At 39.7% G+C, this 12735-nt stretch overlaps 2 protein-coding genes across 3 annotated transcripts in view; one reads left to right on the forward strand and one right to left on the reverse strand.

Annotated features, from left to right (window-relative positions):
- Positions 1–277, reverse strand: part of LOC119424536 (lymphocyte-specific protein 1) — a 58003-nt gene extending 57726 nt beyond the window's left edge. For both annotated transcript variants that reach the window (XM_037692032.1, XM_037692025.1), the window contains exon 1: positions 103–277. In XM_037692032.1, the coding sequence (XP_037547960.1) occupies positions 103–161 (59 nt within the window). In that variant the 5' untranslated portion in view covers positions 162–277. The remainder of the gene's footprint in view (positions 1–102) is intronic.
- Positions 1–12735, forward strand: part of aph1b (APH1B gamma secretase subunit) — a 442239-nt gene that overhangs the window by 400374 nt on the left and 29130 nt on the right. The gene's annotated exons all lie outside the window — the stretch shown is intronic.

Genomic DNA, 12735 nt, shown 5'->3' on the forward strand with positions numbered 1-12735 from the left:
TATATATATATATATATATATATATATATATATATATATATATATATATATACATACACCTGTATATATATAATTCCATTTCAGAAGCATTTCTTTTCTCACCTGATGAGGTTCTGCAGGAGTTGCTTGCTGGAGTTTTTCCTTTTGATGGACTCTGCCATGGTGGTTCTGAACTCGGTCTTGGTTCTGATCTTGGTTTTGGTTTCTGTAGTCTCAGACCTTCTCCTTTCCCTCTTGCTCTGCGCTCCTGATGTAGTCAGCCTCTCCCTCTCTGGTTAGTGGCAGCTCCCTCCTCCCTACATATGTTTTTTATTGAAACATTTTGAACCCCCCCTTCTTGACACCCTCAACCCCCCAGTATCCTCCCAGAGGTCATGTGACTCTGTTGGATGTAAGATGATATCATAACAGCAGATCTGCACCAACACTGTGTAGTAACCTTGTAGTTTCAGAGAGGAGTGTCATTAGGAGACAAGTATCTATGCTTTATTATTTTCTTGATACATTCTAATTCTCTTTTACTTTGAGGATTTATTAGTGGTGTTTTTTCTTTTTCTTCTTTGTTCTTTTTGATAAAATATTTGGACATTGTGTAAAACAATTTATGTTCACATTTTCTTTTTACCAAGCAGTATCTCTGAAATATGACATTTATGTCTTTCCAACCTGCCTAAATATAGCTGTGTAACTTTACCCTTTAATAGGCCCATAATAAGTTGTATTGAACAACTGTACTTTTGTTTAATAGTGATTATTATTAGTCTGTCAGCAGTAAAGACAACAGAACTGAGTGTCAAATATAGCTAGTAAAGATGATTCATTACCGTTTTTGTAACCTCCTGATTCTGTACACCGAATGTGTAAACTGCCTTGTACTATTATCTATAATTTATGTCCCGTATTTTTCACTGTATAAATCACACCTTTGTGCATACATTAGCATGCCCTGCGACTTACAGCAAAGCGACATATATGGTAAATGGTAAATGGACTGTACTTATATAGCGCCTTTCTATCTTATTTCAAGATACTCAAAGCACTTTACACTACAATCTGTGTCCTCATTGACCCATTCATACAGCACACTGAAAGACGAAAAGATTCTACAATTTTTTATTTTTTTTTTGAATGTCCAGAGGACCAGATTTTGCTTTTTTGGATTAAACACTACCATTTTCAGCCACTAAAGGGTGGTTGAATAATATGGCAAGCAAGTGTCTCATTAATAGGTAAAAGTGGCTGAGACACTTGTCTTGCCATACCAAGCCACGTTCTTTTCGCTCTGGAACTCTTGGAGCAAACGTCAAATCAGTTGCATTTTGCCGCCCAGTCATAATGCAGTTGATATGACCATTAAAGTGCATTTATTAAGGAAAAGTTAAACTGAGACACAACTTTGTTATAATTTTGAGCAAACAAATAATTGTTTTTAAGTGTTAATCTTTTAAATTCTTGTTAAAGTCCTCCTATGAACGCTCCCGCAGCCACCATTTGGCAGCCAATCGATTTTTGGCACAACACCGGCCCACATTTCCGCGTTGTCAGCGGTGGCGTGTAACAAATGCGATGTGTCAACGGTGACACATAATAGATGTGACTTATACAGCCAAGTGACATATTTATGTTTTTGTCCACTTTATTAGACATATTTGAACTGATACAACATGTACGGTGGCAAGTACGGTAATTCTTTTGCTCACATGAAGTTTCCCTAAATTATATGCTACCAGATTAGAATGACAAAATTCAGTGAATCCACCATGTGTCATAAAAAGGAAATTCAGATGTAAAAATATTTTAGGAAAAGTTTTGCATGTGCAATAGAAAGTTACAGGTTGTAAAATTAACCTTTTGTTTCTCTATTGCTGTATGTTGAAGAGAAGAGTTTCTGTGTTCATTAAGGCTTCTAGGTTCTTCTCTGTGCAACACATGATAGATTTTTGGGACCCTGTGTACACAATTTTGTTCCACTTCATGTACCACATGTGATGTGAATGACAATAAAGATGCTTGACCTTGACCTTGATAAAGTGATGGCATAAATCAAGTTATTTCATTCTAATCAAATGTTATCCTCATTGCAGTTGTAAAAAGTAATACTTGTAGTATTATTTTGAAGCAAGAACACAGGAGCAGACTATATACTTGTACAGATCAAATTTAAAGAACATTTTCAAGATTCACAACAATTCTGATGTGAAAATGTTTAAATGTTATAATTTTACCCAGAATTATAATCAAGGTCTTATATTTTTGTTTATGTTGGAGTGGACGTGTTACCGTCATTTAAAGGCAGAAAACGTTTCATTTCTTTTATGAGGAGGATCATTACCAAAAAAAAAAAAAAAAAGACCAAGTAGTGTCTGTAGATAGATGAAGATGTGTAGTAATTTTTACTTTAAAATATTAAAATTCACATCAGTGTCACCATGTTTTATGAGTTATTCATTTTGTTCTGTTACTTGAAGATTATTATGATTGAACTAATTGTTTGAAAAAAGGGGCAGATATAATAAGATTTTTTCTTCTTTCTGCTGCCTTTCATTTTAAAGCTCTTGTATTTATTTATATTGTTATGGAATTGTTTTGTATTTTTTTAAATGAATAAACTTTGTACCATACCATACCATGTCTCTGCCATCTGTTACGCTTCTGCATAAAAAATGTTTTCATACTGATATATTCGTTTTCATAAATGTTTTTATTTAATTTTTTAATACTTTTTGCAACCTGTAGTTGAAGCTCGAGGACTAATCTGGTAATTGTTCTGCAAGTTATGAATAAAATATAAGAACTCAGAATTGGAGCAGCTGCTGGAGGTGAGCAGCTGCTCTGAGTCGCACCACTGATGACCCTCTGGGTGTTTTCAGTTCAGTTTAATTCAGTTTATTTACATAGTGTCAAGTCACAGCACAAGTCGTCTCAGGGCACGGAACAGAAACATTCACATAAAAATAATAAGTTAACATTATTTATCTGACTGCTTTGAAATCTCATCTTGAGCAAGCATGAAGGCGACAGTGGAAAGGAAAAACTCCCTCATGAGGAAGAAACCTTTAGCAGAACCAGGATCAGGACAAGCGACCATCTGCTTCGACCAGCTGGGTTTGAGAGAAATAGATACACAATGGCAGGTCAAGAATCACATGTTAAGATAGAAATAGTATCAAATGAAAACTATTAATTTTAACAATTAATTTAAGGAAATTAGGTCAATTTGTCCTCTAGTAGCCTAAGCCTATAGCAGCATAACAAGCCAAACCTAACTATAGGATTTCTCAAAAAGAAAAATCTTAAGCCTAGTTTTAAAACTGGATAATGTGTCCGTCTTACAGACAGAAACTGGAAGTTGGTTCCACTAGAGAGGAGCCTGATAACTGAAAGATCTGCCTCCCATTCTTTTCCTGGAAACTCTAGGGACCGCAAGTAAACCTGCAGTCTGATAGCCAAGTGCTCTGTTAGAAAAATATAGAACAATAAGATCTGCAATATAAGATGGAGCTAGGTTGTTGAGAGCTTTGTAGGTTAGAAGTAAGATTTTGAATTCTATTCTGGATTTGACAGGGAGCCAGTGGAGAGAAGCTAAAACTGGAGAGATATGATCTCTCCCAATGACTCCAGTTACAACTGGCAGCAGCATTTTGGATCAACTGAAGACTTTTTAAAGAAGTATTTTGACACCCAGATAATAAACCATTGCAATAGTCCAGTCTAGACGTGACAAATGCATGAACCAGTTTTTCTGCATCATTTTTAGATAATCCATCCATTATCTTTTACCCGCTTCTTCCATTTTGGGTCATGCGGGTCGCCGGTGCTCATGTCCAGCAATCACTGTGCGAGGGGCGGGGTACACCCTGGACAGGTCGCAAGTCCATCACAGGGCATTTTTAGATAAGATGTTTCTAATTTTAGTGATATTACTCAGGTGGAAGAAGGCAGTTCTTGTAATATTTTTAATGTGGGGGATAAAAGACATGTCCTGATCAAAAATAACACCAAGATTGAGCTGGAGGCCAGAATAATTTTGAGATTAATCTGTCTTTTTTTATTCATTTATCTGATTTTTTTGATGCTCAGTTCAGCCGTGCAGCTCTCTCCTCCATCATGCACAGACACGAGTGAAACTGTTCTCAGTCTAAAGTCTTTGTGTTGATCAGTGAAGCACACACAGATGTGCATTAGGTCACCCCAGCAGTTCCAGCCAACACTGATTTACACACACACATTCCTGCCCCACCCCCCAAATCCTGCAGGAGCTTGAAACACTTGCAAACAGTCCACAGAACGGTTGTTAGGGCAACACTCCCACAGACCTTCAACAAAGTCTGACTGTTGCAACAGCTCGTCGGGAGGCTGCTGAGAAGATTTTACAATTTTAACATGTTCACCAGAGAAGCTGTTTAGATACAGAAAGCAAAAGAAAAAAAAGAATCCCCAATGAAACCTAATAACAAACACTGATTTTCATTGATTCCGTTTCCTTTTTTTACAGTCCCATTTACTTTAATGTTGTACTCGGTGTGGGATGAAGAGCTCATGAAGCTCAGCTTTACTTCTTGGCCTTCTTGGCTGCAGGTTTTTTGGCGCCAGTTTTCTTGATTGCAGACTTCCTGGCAGCCTTTGGCTTCTTAGGAGCGACTTTCTTGGGGCTTTTGGTCACCTTCTTGACTGACTTCTTGGCCGGTTTGGTGGCTGCAGGCTCCTTCTTGGTGAGCTTGAAGGATCCTGGGGCCCCAGTGCCTTTAGGGTGCATTCACACCAGCTTTGTTGTCCCAAACTCTAGCCCGTTTGCCTAGGAAGTCCGGTTCATTTGGGGAGGATTGAACGCCCCATCGAACTCTGGCATGGAACAAAAAGGCAAACTCTGGCCCGTCTAAAAACCTAGGTCTCGGTCCGGTAGAAGAGAACTCTAGTGCGGTTCGAGTACAGTGTGAATGTAAGCAGACCGGGCACCGCTCCGCAAGCATGGAGTACAGCGCAGGGAAAACAAACACGCATTTCTCTTACCTCATATGGAGCCGTCAGCTGTCTTGTGTGAAAAACAACATTCTCCATGGTCTTCTGCCTCATCTTCCACTCATGCTGAGTCCATTGTGAAAAATGACAAAATATAACTCCTAAAACCACTAAAATTTGACACCACTCCGTTTTTGTTTTTATTTCCAGAAGAAGAAGAAGAAGAAGAAGTGTATTCAGAGGTTTTTGTGTCGTTTCTTTCAGTAGTTCTTGGTGCAGCACCACCACAGGCGAGTGGGGGAACAGGTTGGTTCAACAGGTTGACTCGACTGCACAGTGCAGTGTGAATGCAAACTCACCAGCTCAAATGTAAACAAAAGGTGAATATTGGTCCCCAACCGAACCGAGTCTAGCGGACTATCAGGTGTGAAAACAACCCTAGTCTGGCTCAGTGCCGTTGGTGACCAGCTTGATGATGGTAGTGTTGATGCGTTTGTTAGCCTTGCTCATGTCCACTTCTTTCCCAGCCAGTACCTTCCTGATCGCCACCAGCGACACTCCCTTCCACTCCCAGGAGGCTGGGTCCTTTGCTTTCGGAGCGGACTTCTTCCTCTGGGTTTTGGCCGGCACAGCAGCTGGAACTTCTTCTGACATGTCACTGGGAAGTGGTGGCGCAGAGGTTAGAGAAGGTGGGCATGTGATTGGAAGGCCGAAGGTTCGACTCCCAGGAACAACAACCTCAAATTGTAGGTGGGAAAGGTGACACACCCACAACTGCCCCACTCTGAGCCCTTGAGCAAGTCCCTTAACCCCCACCATCTACTCCCAAACAGGTCATTCTTGAAAATGAGTCCTTGTGACTCTATGAGACTACCTGTTTAAATAAAGGTTAAATAAAAAATTAAATACTGTATGGTGTTATATCAACATACTACAGTAAGAAATAGAACTGTAAAATCTTAAGTTAATATCCTTTGGATTCACATACAGTGTACATCTAAACTCTGCAACTCTATCTCTGTTTTGCCACCAAGGGCAAAATAAACAACCAAAACTGTGTTCATTTGTCTGTAGCAAAGTATTAAAGACATATTCGAACCACCAAACAGGTTTTAATGAACCTTCAGAGAATAATCACTGAGGTAACATTCACATCTGACTTTTGGAGTTAACCCTAGACAAGATGGCTGCCACAGCAAAGCAATCATAATAAGCACAAAAATGATTAAAACTCAGTAAGTTGTAAAGTTATTGAGCTAAACTTTGGTCTGGTGGTAGCCAAGATGGATTCCCAACTTTTATTCTGATATATTTTATTTATATATTATAAATTATACAATCAGTCACACAAATTCTGTCTGGAAGTTTGCCATTACCTACTGGTTTTAAGTTTCCTCTTTATAAACCAAGCATTACATACATAACTGAATTTATTTTACTGCATCTTTAAGAAAGTGCTGTTGAAATTATATGTAAAATTTATTAACATTTAGTCTCAAAGGGCTACCAGTCTGGAACTCTTTAAAGAAAGAGGTGACCTTCGGGGGCAGCTGTGGCTGAGTAGTTAGAGCAGTTGTTCTCCAATGAGAGTTGGGGGTTTGATTTCACCAGTAGTCACATGTTGAAGTGTCCCTGGGCAAGACACTGAACCCCTCATTGCCTCCGATGTGTGTCCCATTGGTGTATGAATGTGATAAAGCTCTGATTATTCTTTGTATAGATCTAGTAGAGTGCTGTGTGAATGAGGGCACCGATTGTACCTTAAAGCTTATTGAGTATCTTGATTAGATACAAGGCGCTATATAAGTACAGTCCATTTACCATTTACCTTTGACCCTGACCTTTGTACTTGTGACCCTAAAATAATTAGAGCTCAACTTTGACCCATAAGGTGTCCAGCTGTGCACTTTTACATTTTTATATTAAAGGTTTATCCGTTTAGAGCAATTAAAGTGCGGGCTGCTGTTTATTACACCGTATTATTTTACGTTATTAGTGTTTAGCGTTTGTCTTAGATCTTTTAACGTACCCTTTGGCATTGGTTTAGCGTATATATTAGTTTATATCTTAGATCCTTATTTACTGTTTCTTTTTATACTTTACATTTTTGCTATTGATGTATGTAAGTGGAACCCTGTGTACACAGTTTCACCTCATGTAACACACGACTTCACCACTTGCTCTTGCTAAGATCAGATGCTTCTCCCCTCCCTCTCTGCTTTGCTGCTCTGTCTGTCTGTGAAACTGCTTCAGAGCCTCTATAAATGTCTTCTGAAACATGATTATGGACTTTTTGATCAGTTGGTCCCTCAAATCTATTCACAACATTTCTTTTCAAAGAGAAGACAGGCTTTAGGCGAGCCGATTTGCCCTGTTGGCACGCACGCAGCTGGATATCTCATCGACTTGGAAGACTTGATGATGTGTCTATCTCTGCTGCCATTTGTGGATTTTAAGGACGCATATTTAATTGGATTTTCGATAACTGGTTCCTGCTATTTTGGATTCGGCTGGTTGCTGGTTTTATCTACAATCAAGGAAGTCATCTGCAGCAAATTTGGACCCGATCACGCTGCTTGCCTTTATGATGGCTTGGTTCGTGTTTCGAGTACCCGGTCTCAAATGCTTTGGGCTGAATGGATCAGATCTTGGGGATTTTACTCAGTCACATTCCTTTGGTGTGGCCATATATTCTGGACATTTCGGAACCGAGTGGACCAACACAGACTCAAGGTAGATGTCATTAAGTTCTGCCTGTCCCCAAAACAACTGTGTGTTTATCTGAATTTGGTTCCCTTGGCTGGCCTTGAAGGCCATCTTATCTGAATTTGCCTGGAGAACATGTGATCTGAGGCTCACCGCCCCCTCCCTGAGGAATTTCCAACTGATAACCAGATGAACCAGCTGAATAAACTTTGTGTCGTCATTTCAGGACTCTTGGATTCTCATAGACATTATTCTTGGCCATTCCTCGACATACCTCAAGAATAATTATGGATCTCACTGGAGGACATTGGCTGATTATTCCATCCTTATCACAACTCTTACAGTGACCTCGAGAGCACCTATGAACATGCTCACCGCTCTCGGCCCCCCCCTCTGCAGAATGTCTATGTCACTATGTGCTTGTTTGTGCTAGATGCTTTTTTGATATTAGAGGGTTTTTTTTTTCTCACGCAGGAAACAAAAAGGTCTGATAGGATTTTTTTTCTCCTTCAACTCCTACATGTGTCCAGTTAACCACTTTTTTGTCTGTCCAAACAGGTCTCACTTGTAAATGAGTCTTTTAGGCTAAATGTGATTTATCTGTTTAAATAAAGGTTGAATGAATGAATGAATGTGATGTGAATGACAATAAAGAAACTTGAACTTAAAAAAATGGTGTCATTTGACTTGACCTTTGACCCAGAGCAATAAAACCCATAGGGATCATTGTTGACCCACACAATTATCAAATTAATTATTTTTTCTACAATTACTTTTGTGTTCATTTATGTTTGTTGTTCTGTTTGTAGCTATTTGGGTTTTTACGTTCTTTTAACCTTCTTTCTGTTAAACTAAGATTGTTTCTGCTACTTTTAGTTTCTCTCTGCTAATTTTAGCATTTTTGTCTGTTTTTCCTTTTAAGCTAAAATTTGTGGCGGTAGAAGCCAAGAGTGACGCAACACATACTGAAGGCTATGTAAAAATTCAAGATGGCCACCAAGGCAAACCGAAGCTGTCCTTCTTTCTGTGGACAATGTTCTGTCTCTACAACTGTGTGATGCAGGAATGACAAATTTTACAGCTGGACCCCTGAAATTTTTGTCACTCCATTTTTTGATCACAATGATTCCTATTGATCTCAAGGTCACAAAGTCAAAGGTCAGGGTCAAAAGTAATCCCTTTCTTTAAATAGCTCTGAATTTATAACCCTTTCACATAGTAATGTCAAAGTTCACATCCAGACACCTCATGGGTCAAAGATGATCCCTATTGATTTTAGGATCTCTGGGTCAAAGGTCATCCCTTTCTTTAAACAGCTTTAATTTAATAACCTGCTCACCATGTCAAATGTCAAACTTCACAGCTAGACACCAACTGGTTAACCATTATCCCAATTGTGTTCAAGGTCAAAACATTAAAGGTCAAGGTCATATCTTACCCCTTTGTTTAAACCTTGTCTGTACTCCAGCATCACATCTGACTTTTTTTGTTCTTCTATCAGCTTCTCCCTTCTTCAGGGGTCGCCATAGTGGACTAACTCGCATGAAGACTTGGCAATTGATTTTACGCCACATGCCCTTCCTGACACAACCACAGACCACTGAGCTACCACAGCCCTCTGTGTGGAGCAGAGAGCTGCTATCTAGGACACCCTGGGGAGCAGATGGTGGGGGTTAAGAGCCTTGCTCAAGGGCTCTGAGTGGGGCAAATGAGGGTGGAGACAGGTGTGGGTGTTTCACCTTTCCCACCCACATTTTGATGTTGTCGGTCAGGAGAGTTGAACCGGTGACCTTCCGATCACAGGCCCATCTTCTCTGATCTCTGCGCCACCACTTCCTCGCATCACATCTGACTAACGTGTAAATTTTTTTTTTTACTTTTTTCTTTTCTTTTCATGCATATTTTTGGTCTGTGGGAGGAGGAAACTGGAGCACCCGGAGAAAACCCACGCATGCACAGAGAGAACATGCAAACTCCACCCAGAAAGGACCCTGAACCGGGGTTTGAACCAGGGACCTGCTCGCTGAGAGGCTGCAGCTCTACCAGTTGCGCCACCGCACAACATATTCAAATGTATAAAATTTTAACTCTTTGTCCCCGAAATTGTATTTTCTAAATCACAAAGTTAGTTGTTCATGCTTAGCTTTTCTCTGCACTTTCTGTGATCTTCTGCTCTTTTCAGATTTGTTTACCTAATTTTAACTTTTTTCTGTCTCTTTCAACATTTAAGTTAATTTCAGTTTTACTTCTGCTTTTCTCAGCACCTTTTTTATTTGCTAATTTCAGCTTTTTCCAGCCACACCCGAGTTATTTTTAATAGTGCTTTTTTCAGCCTTTCTCTTTTTATTTCAGGTTTTTCTGCTCATTCACCTACTTTTCCACTCCAAATTTTTCCACACATTTTTTTTGTTGCTCTTCATTTTTATTTTTCTACTTTTAGCAAATGTCAGCTGATCCATTTCAGCTCTTCTTCACAGTTCTGGGCTTAAACATTAGTAGCTTTGTTTCCTCCATTTAGCATCTTTCTGTAAAAGTACATGAATAAACATTCACGCTGCGTTTTTGTAGGAAATGCAATTTCCAAAGTTTCTTTTAAAACATTTTAACATCGAATTAAATGGATGTATCTGATGTACAATATTTGTCCTCATACGCAAAATTATGCTGAATGCATTTTTATATGTGACACATTAAATTAAATGCTTTGTACCTGTACCCATTTTACCCTTTTTTATTTTAATGATTTTAAAGTATCTCCTGGGCTGTTGTTTATCCATCCATCCATCCATCCATCCATCCATCCATCCATCCATCCATCCATCCACCCATTATCTTCCACTTATTCCTAAGTCAGGTCTCGGGGGCAGCAGCTTGAGCAGGGAGGTCCAGACAACTCTTTCCACAGCCATCATATACCAAACACCCCAACTCTTCTGGGAGGCGTTCCCAGGCCATCCAAGAGACAGTCTTTCCAGCGTGTCCTGGGTCCTCCCCAGGGTCTCCTCCCAGTCGGACATGCCCAAAATACCTCAACTGGCTCCTCTCAATGTGGAGGAGCAGTGGTTCTATTCCGAGTCTCTCCTGATAACTGAACTTCTCGCCCTGTCTCTAATGGAGTGTCCAGCTACCCTGCAGAGGAAACTCCTTTCATCTTCCTGTATCCGCAATCTCATTCTTTTGGTCACTTCCAGAGTTCATGACCATAGGTGAGAGAAGGAATGTAGACCAACCAGTAAACAGAGAGCTTTGCCTTACAGCTCAGCTCCCTCTTCACCACAACGGACCAGCACAGAGTCCACAATACTGCAGACACTGCACCAATCTGTCTGTCAATTTCACATTCCATTCTTCCCTCAGTCGTGAATAAAACCCTGAGATACTTGAACTTCTCCACTTGAGGCAGAACCTCACCCTCGACCTGAAGAGAACAATCTGAGGCTGTTGATTAATTATTTTTCCACATAGATTTTTCCTGCTGGAAAAGCATAAAATCAAAATATTACCATGGCTCAACTGACCTAAAATAGTAATTTCTCAACGCAATCTCATTTAAAAATGTGTGTAACTTGTCTTTGATGGCCTTCTATGTCGTGCAGATTCTTGAATTGGGAGCTGAACCAGTTTAAACATGAGCAGACGCTCACTTCAGCTCCTGCATGAATGGGATTCAGCTTATCTGAGTGTTTCTCATCAGCCTTTGGAAGTTGAACGTCTTCATTCTTTTTATGACAATCTGTACGTTTGCTGTTCAGTACTTTATACTGAAGCTGACAGCTACCCACAATACTTTATAGTTTACCAAACTGCTTGAAAATGTCCATCTGAATGTGGCCTGAAGGTTTAAGCTTGACTCTTTGCCAGTAACAGCCAGTAAATGCTACCAGCTGTGCCATAAAGATGGCGTCTCGAGCAGGAGAGCAGACTCCGCCGGTTCAATTCAGAAAAATGAGAGAATGGATTCAATGAGAGTGACGTCAAGGTGAAACAATCAGCTAATCCAAGAACATGGAAATTGATGCAGCCTGTTGGAGATGGAAGAAAACAGTTTCTGGAGAAGGGCCTTGTTTCATAAGACAGCTTGACTGATGGGCTGATGTTAAAGGAGTGTGGGAAATAAAAATTCACCAGATGGGAGACAATCTATGTAGACCCTTAAAGAAGCTGGAAAAATGTCAGTGTTTCATTGTACACGGTTTGCACTGGTTTTAATGAAAGCCACTTAAGCCTGTTTGTCAAAGTAATGTATGTGTTTTTTATTCTTTTCACACACCTGATGAATTGCACATATTATTTTTCCAGATCCCCATTTGCTCCAGTTTTTTAGTGGAAGAAGAAACGGTGAGCTCATGTTTAAGCTTTCCCTGTAGTAAATCTTAAAAATGCTACAAAAAGCTCCTGAGCCAATTTATGAGTCTAAAGGTGTCTAAAGAAGCTCAGAGAAACCCCAGCAGCTGCCTGGATTAGTCTGGGTCCACACAACTGAAAAACCTGACAAGACTCTGAGGTGAGCGAGTCTCCTGTTAACTCGAACCACTTGGATAAACAAGTTGTGAATGAACAAACACCCACAACATTTCTCTGGCACGCAACGCCATCTGCTACCCAGGAAGATGGATGGGTCAGGGTTCACATTTCATGCATCGTTAACTTTCTGGATAAAAACCACCATTTCAGTCAAACCCAAACTATATATTTTTATTTCTATCATATTATGACACATAACACATGCACGTTGTCTTGTTTTTGTTGATAAATGTTTTGTTGAGGTGCAACGCCAATTTAGAAAAAGTTGATCTGATGTTTAAAATGTAAGAACAGGATGCAAAGATTTCCAAACTAAGAAATTACACCGTTAAACAGGTAAATTTTAGTTTGATGGAAGCAACACATTTCAAAAAGGGTGCAAGGCCTTTCCGAAAAAGACATGAACAGATTCAATTCAATTCAGTTCAATTCAGTTTAGTTATATATATATAGTGTTAAGTCACAACAGAAGTTTTCTCAGGGCAGGGCACTGAACAGATACACACACACACACACACACACACACACACACACACATATATATAA

The sequence above is a fragment of the Nematolebias whitei genome, chromosome 2 (assembly GCF_014905685.2).
Source record: "Nematolebias whitei isolate Nwh7 chromosome 2, NemWhi1, whole genome shotgun sequence".
NCBI lineage: Eukaryota > Metazoa > Chordata > Actinopteri > Cyprinodontiformes > Rivulidae > Nematolebias > Nematolebias whitei.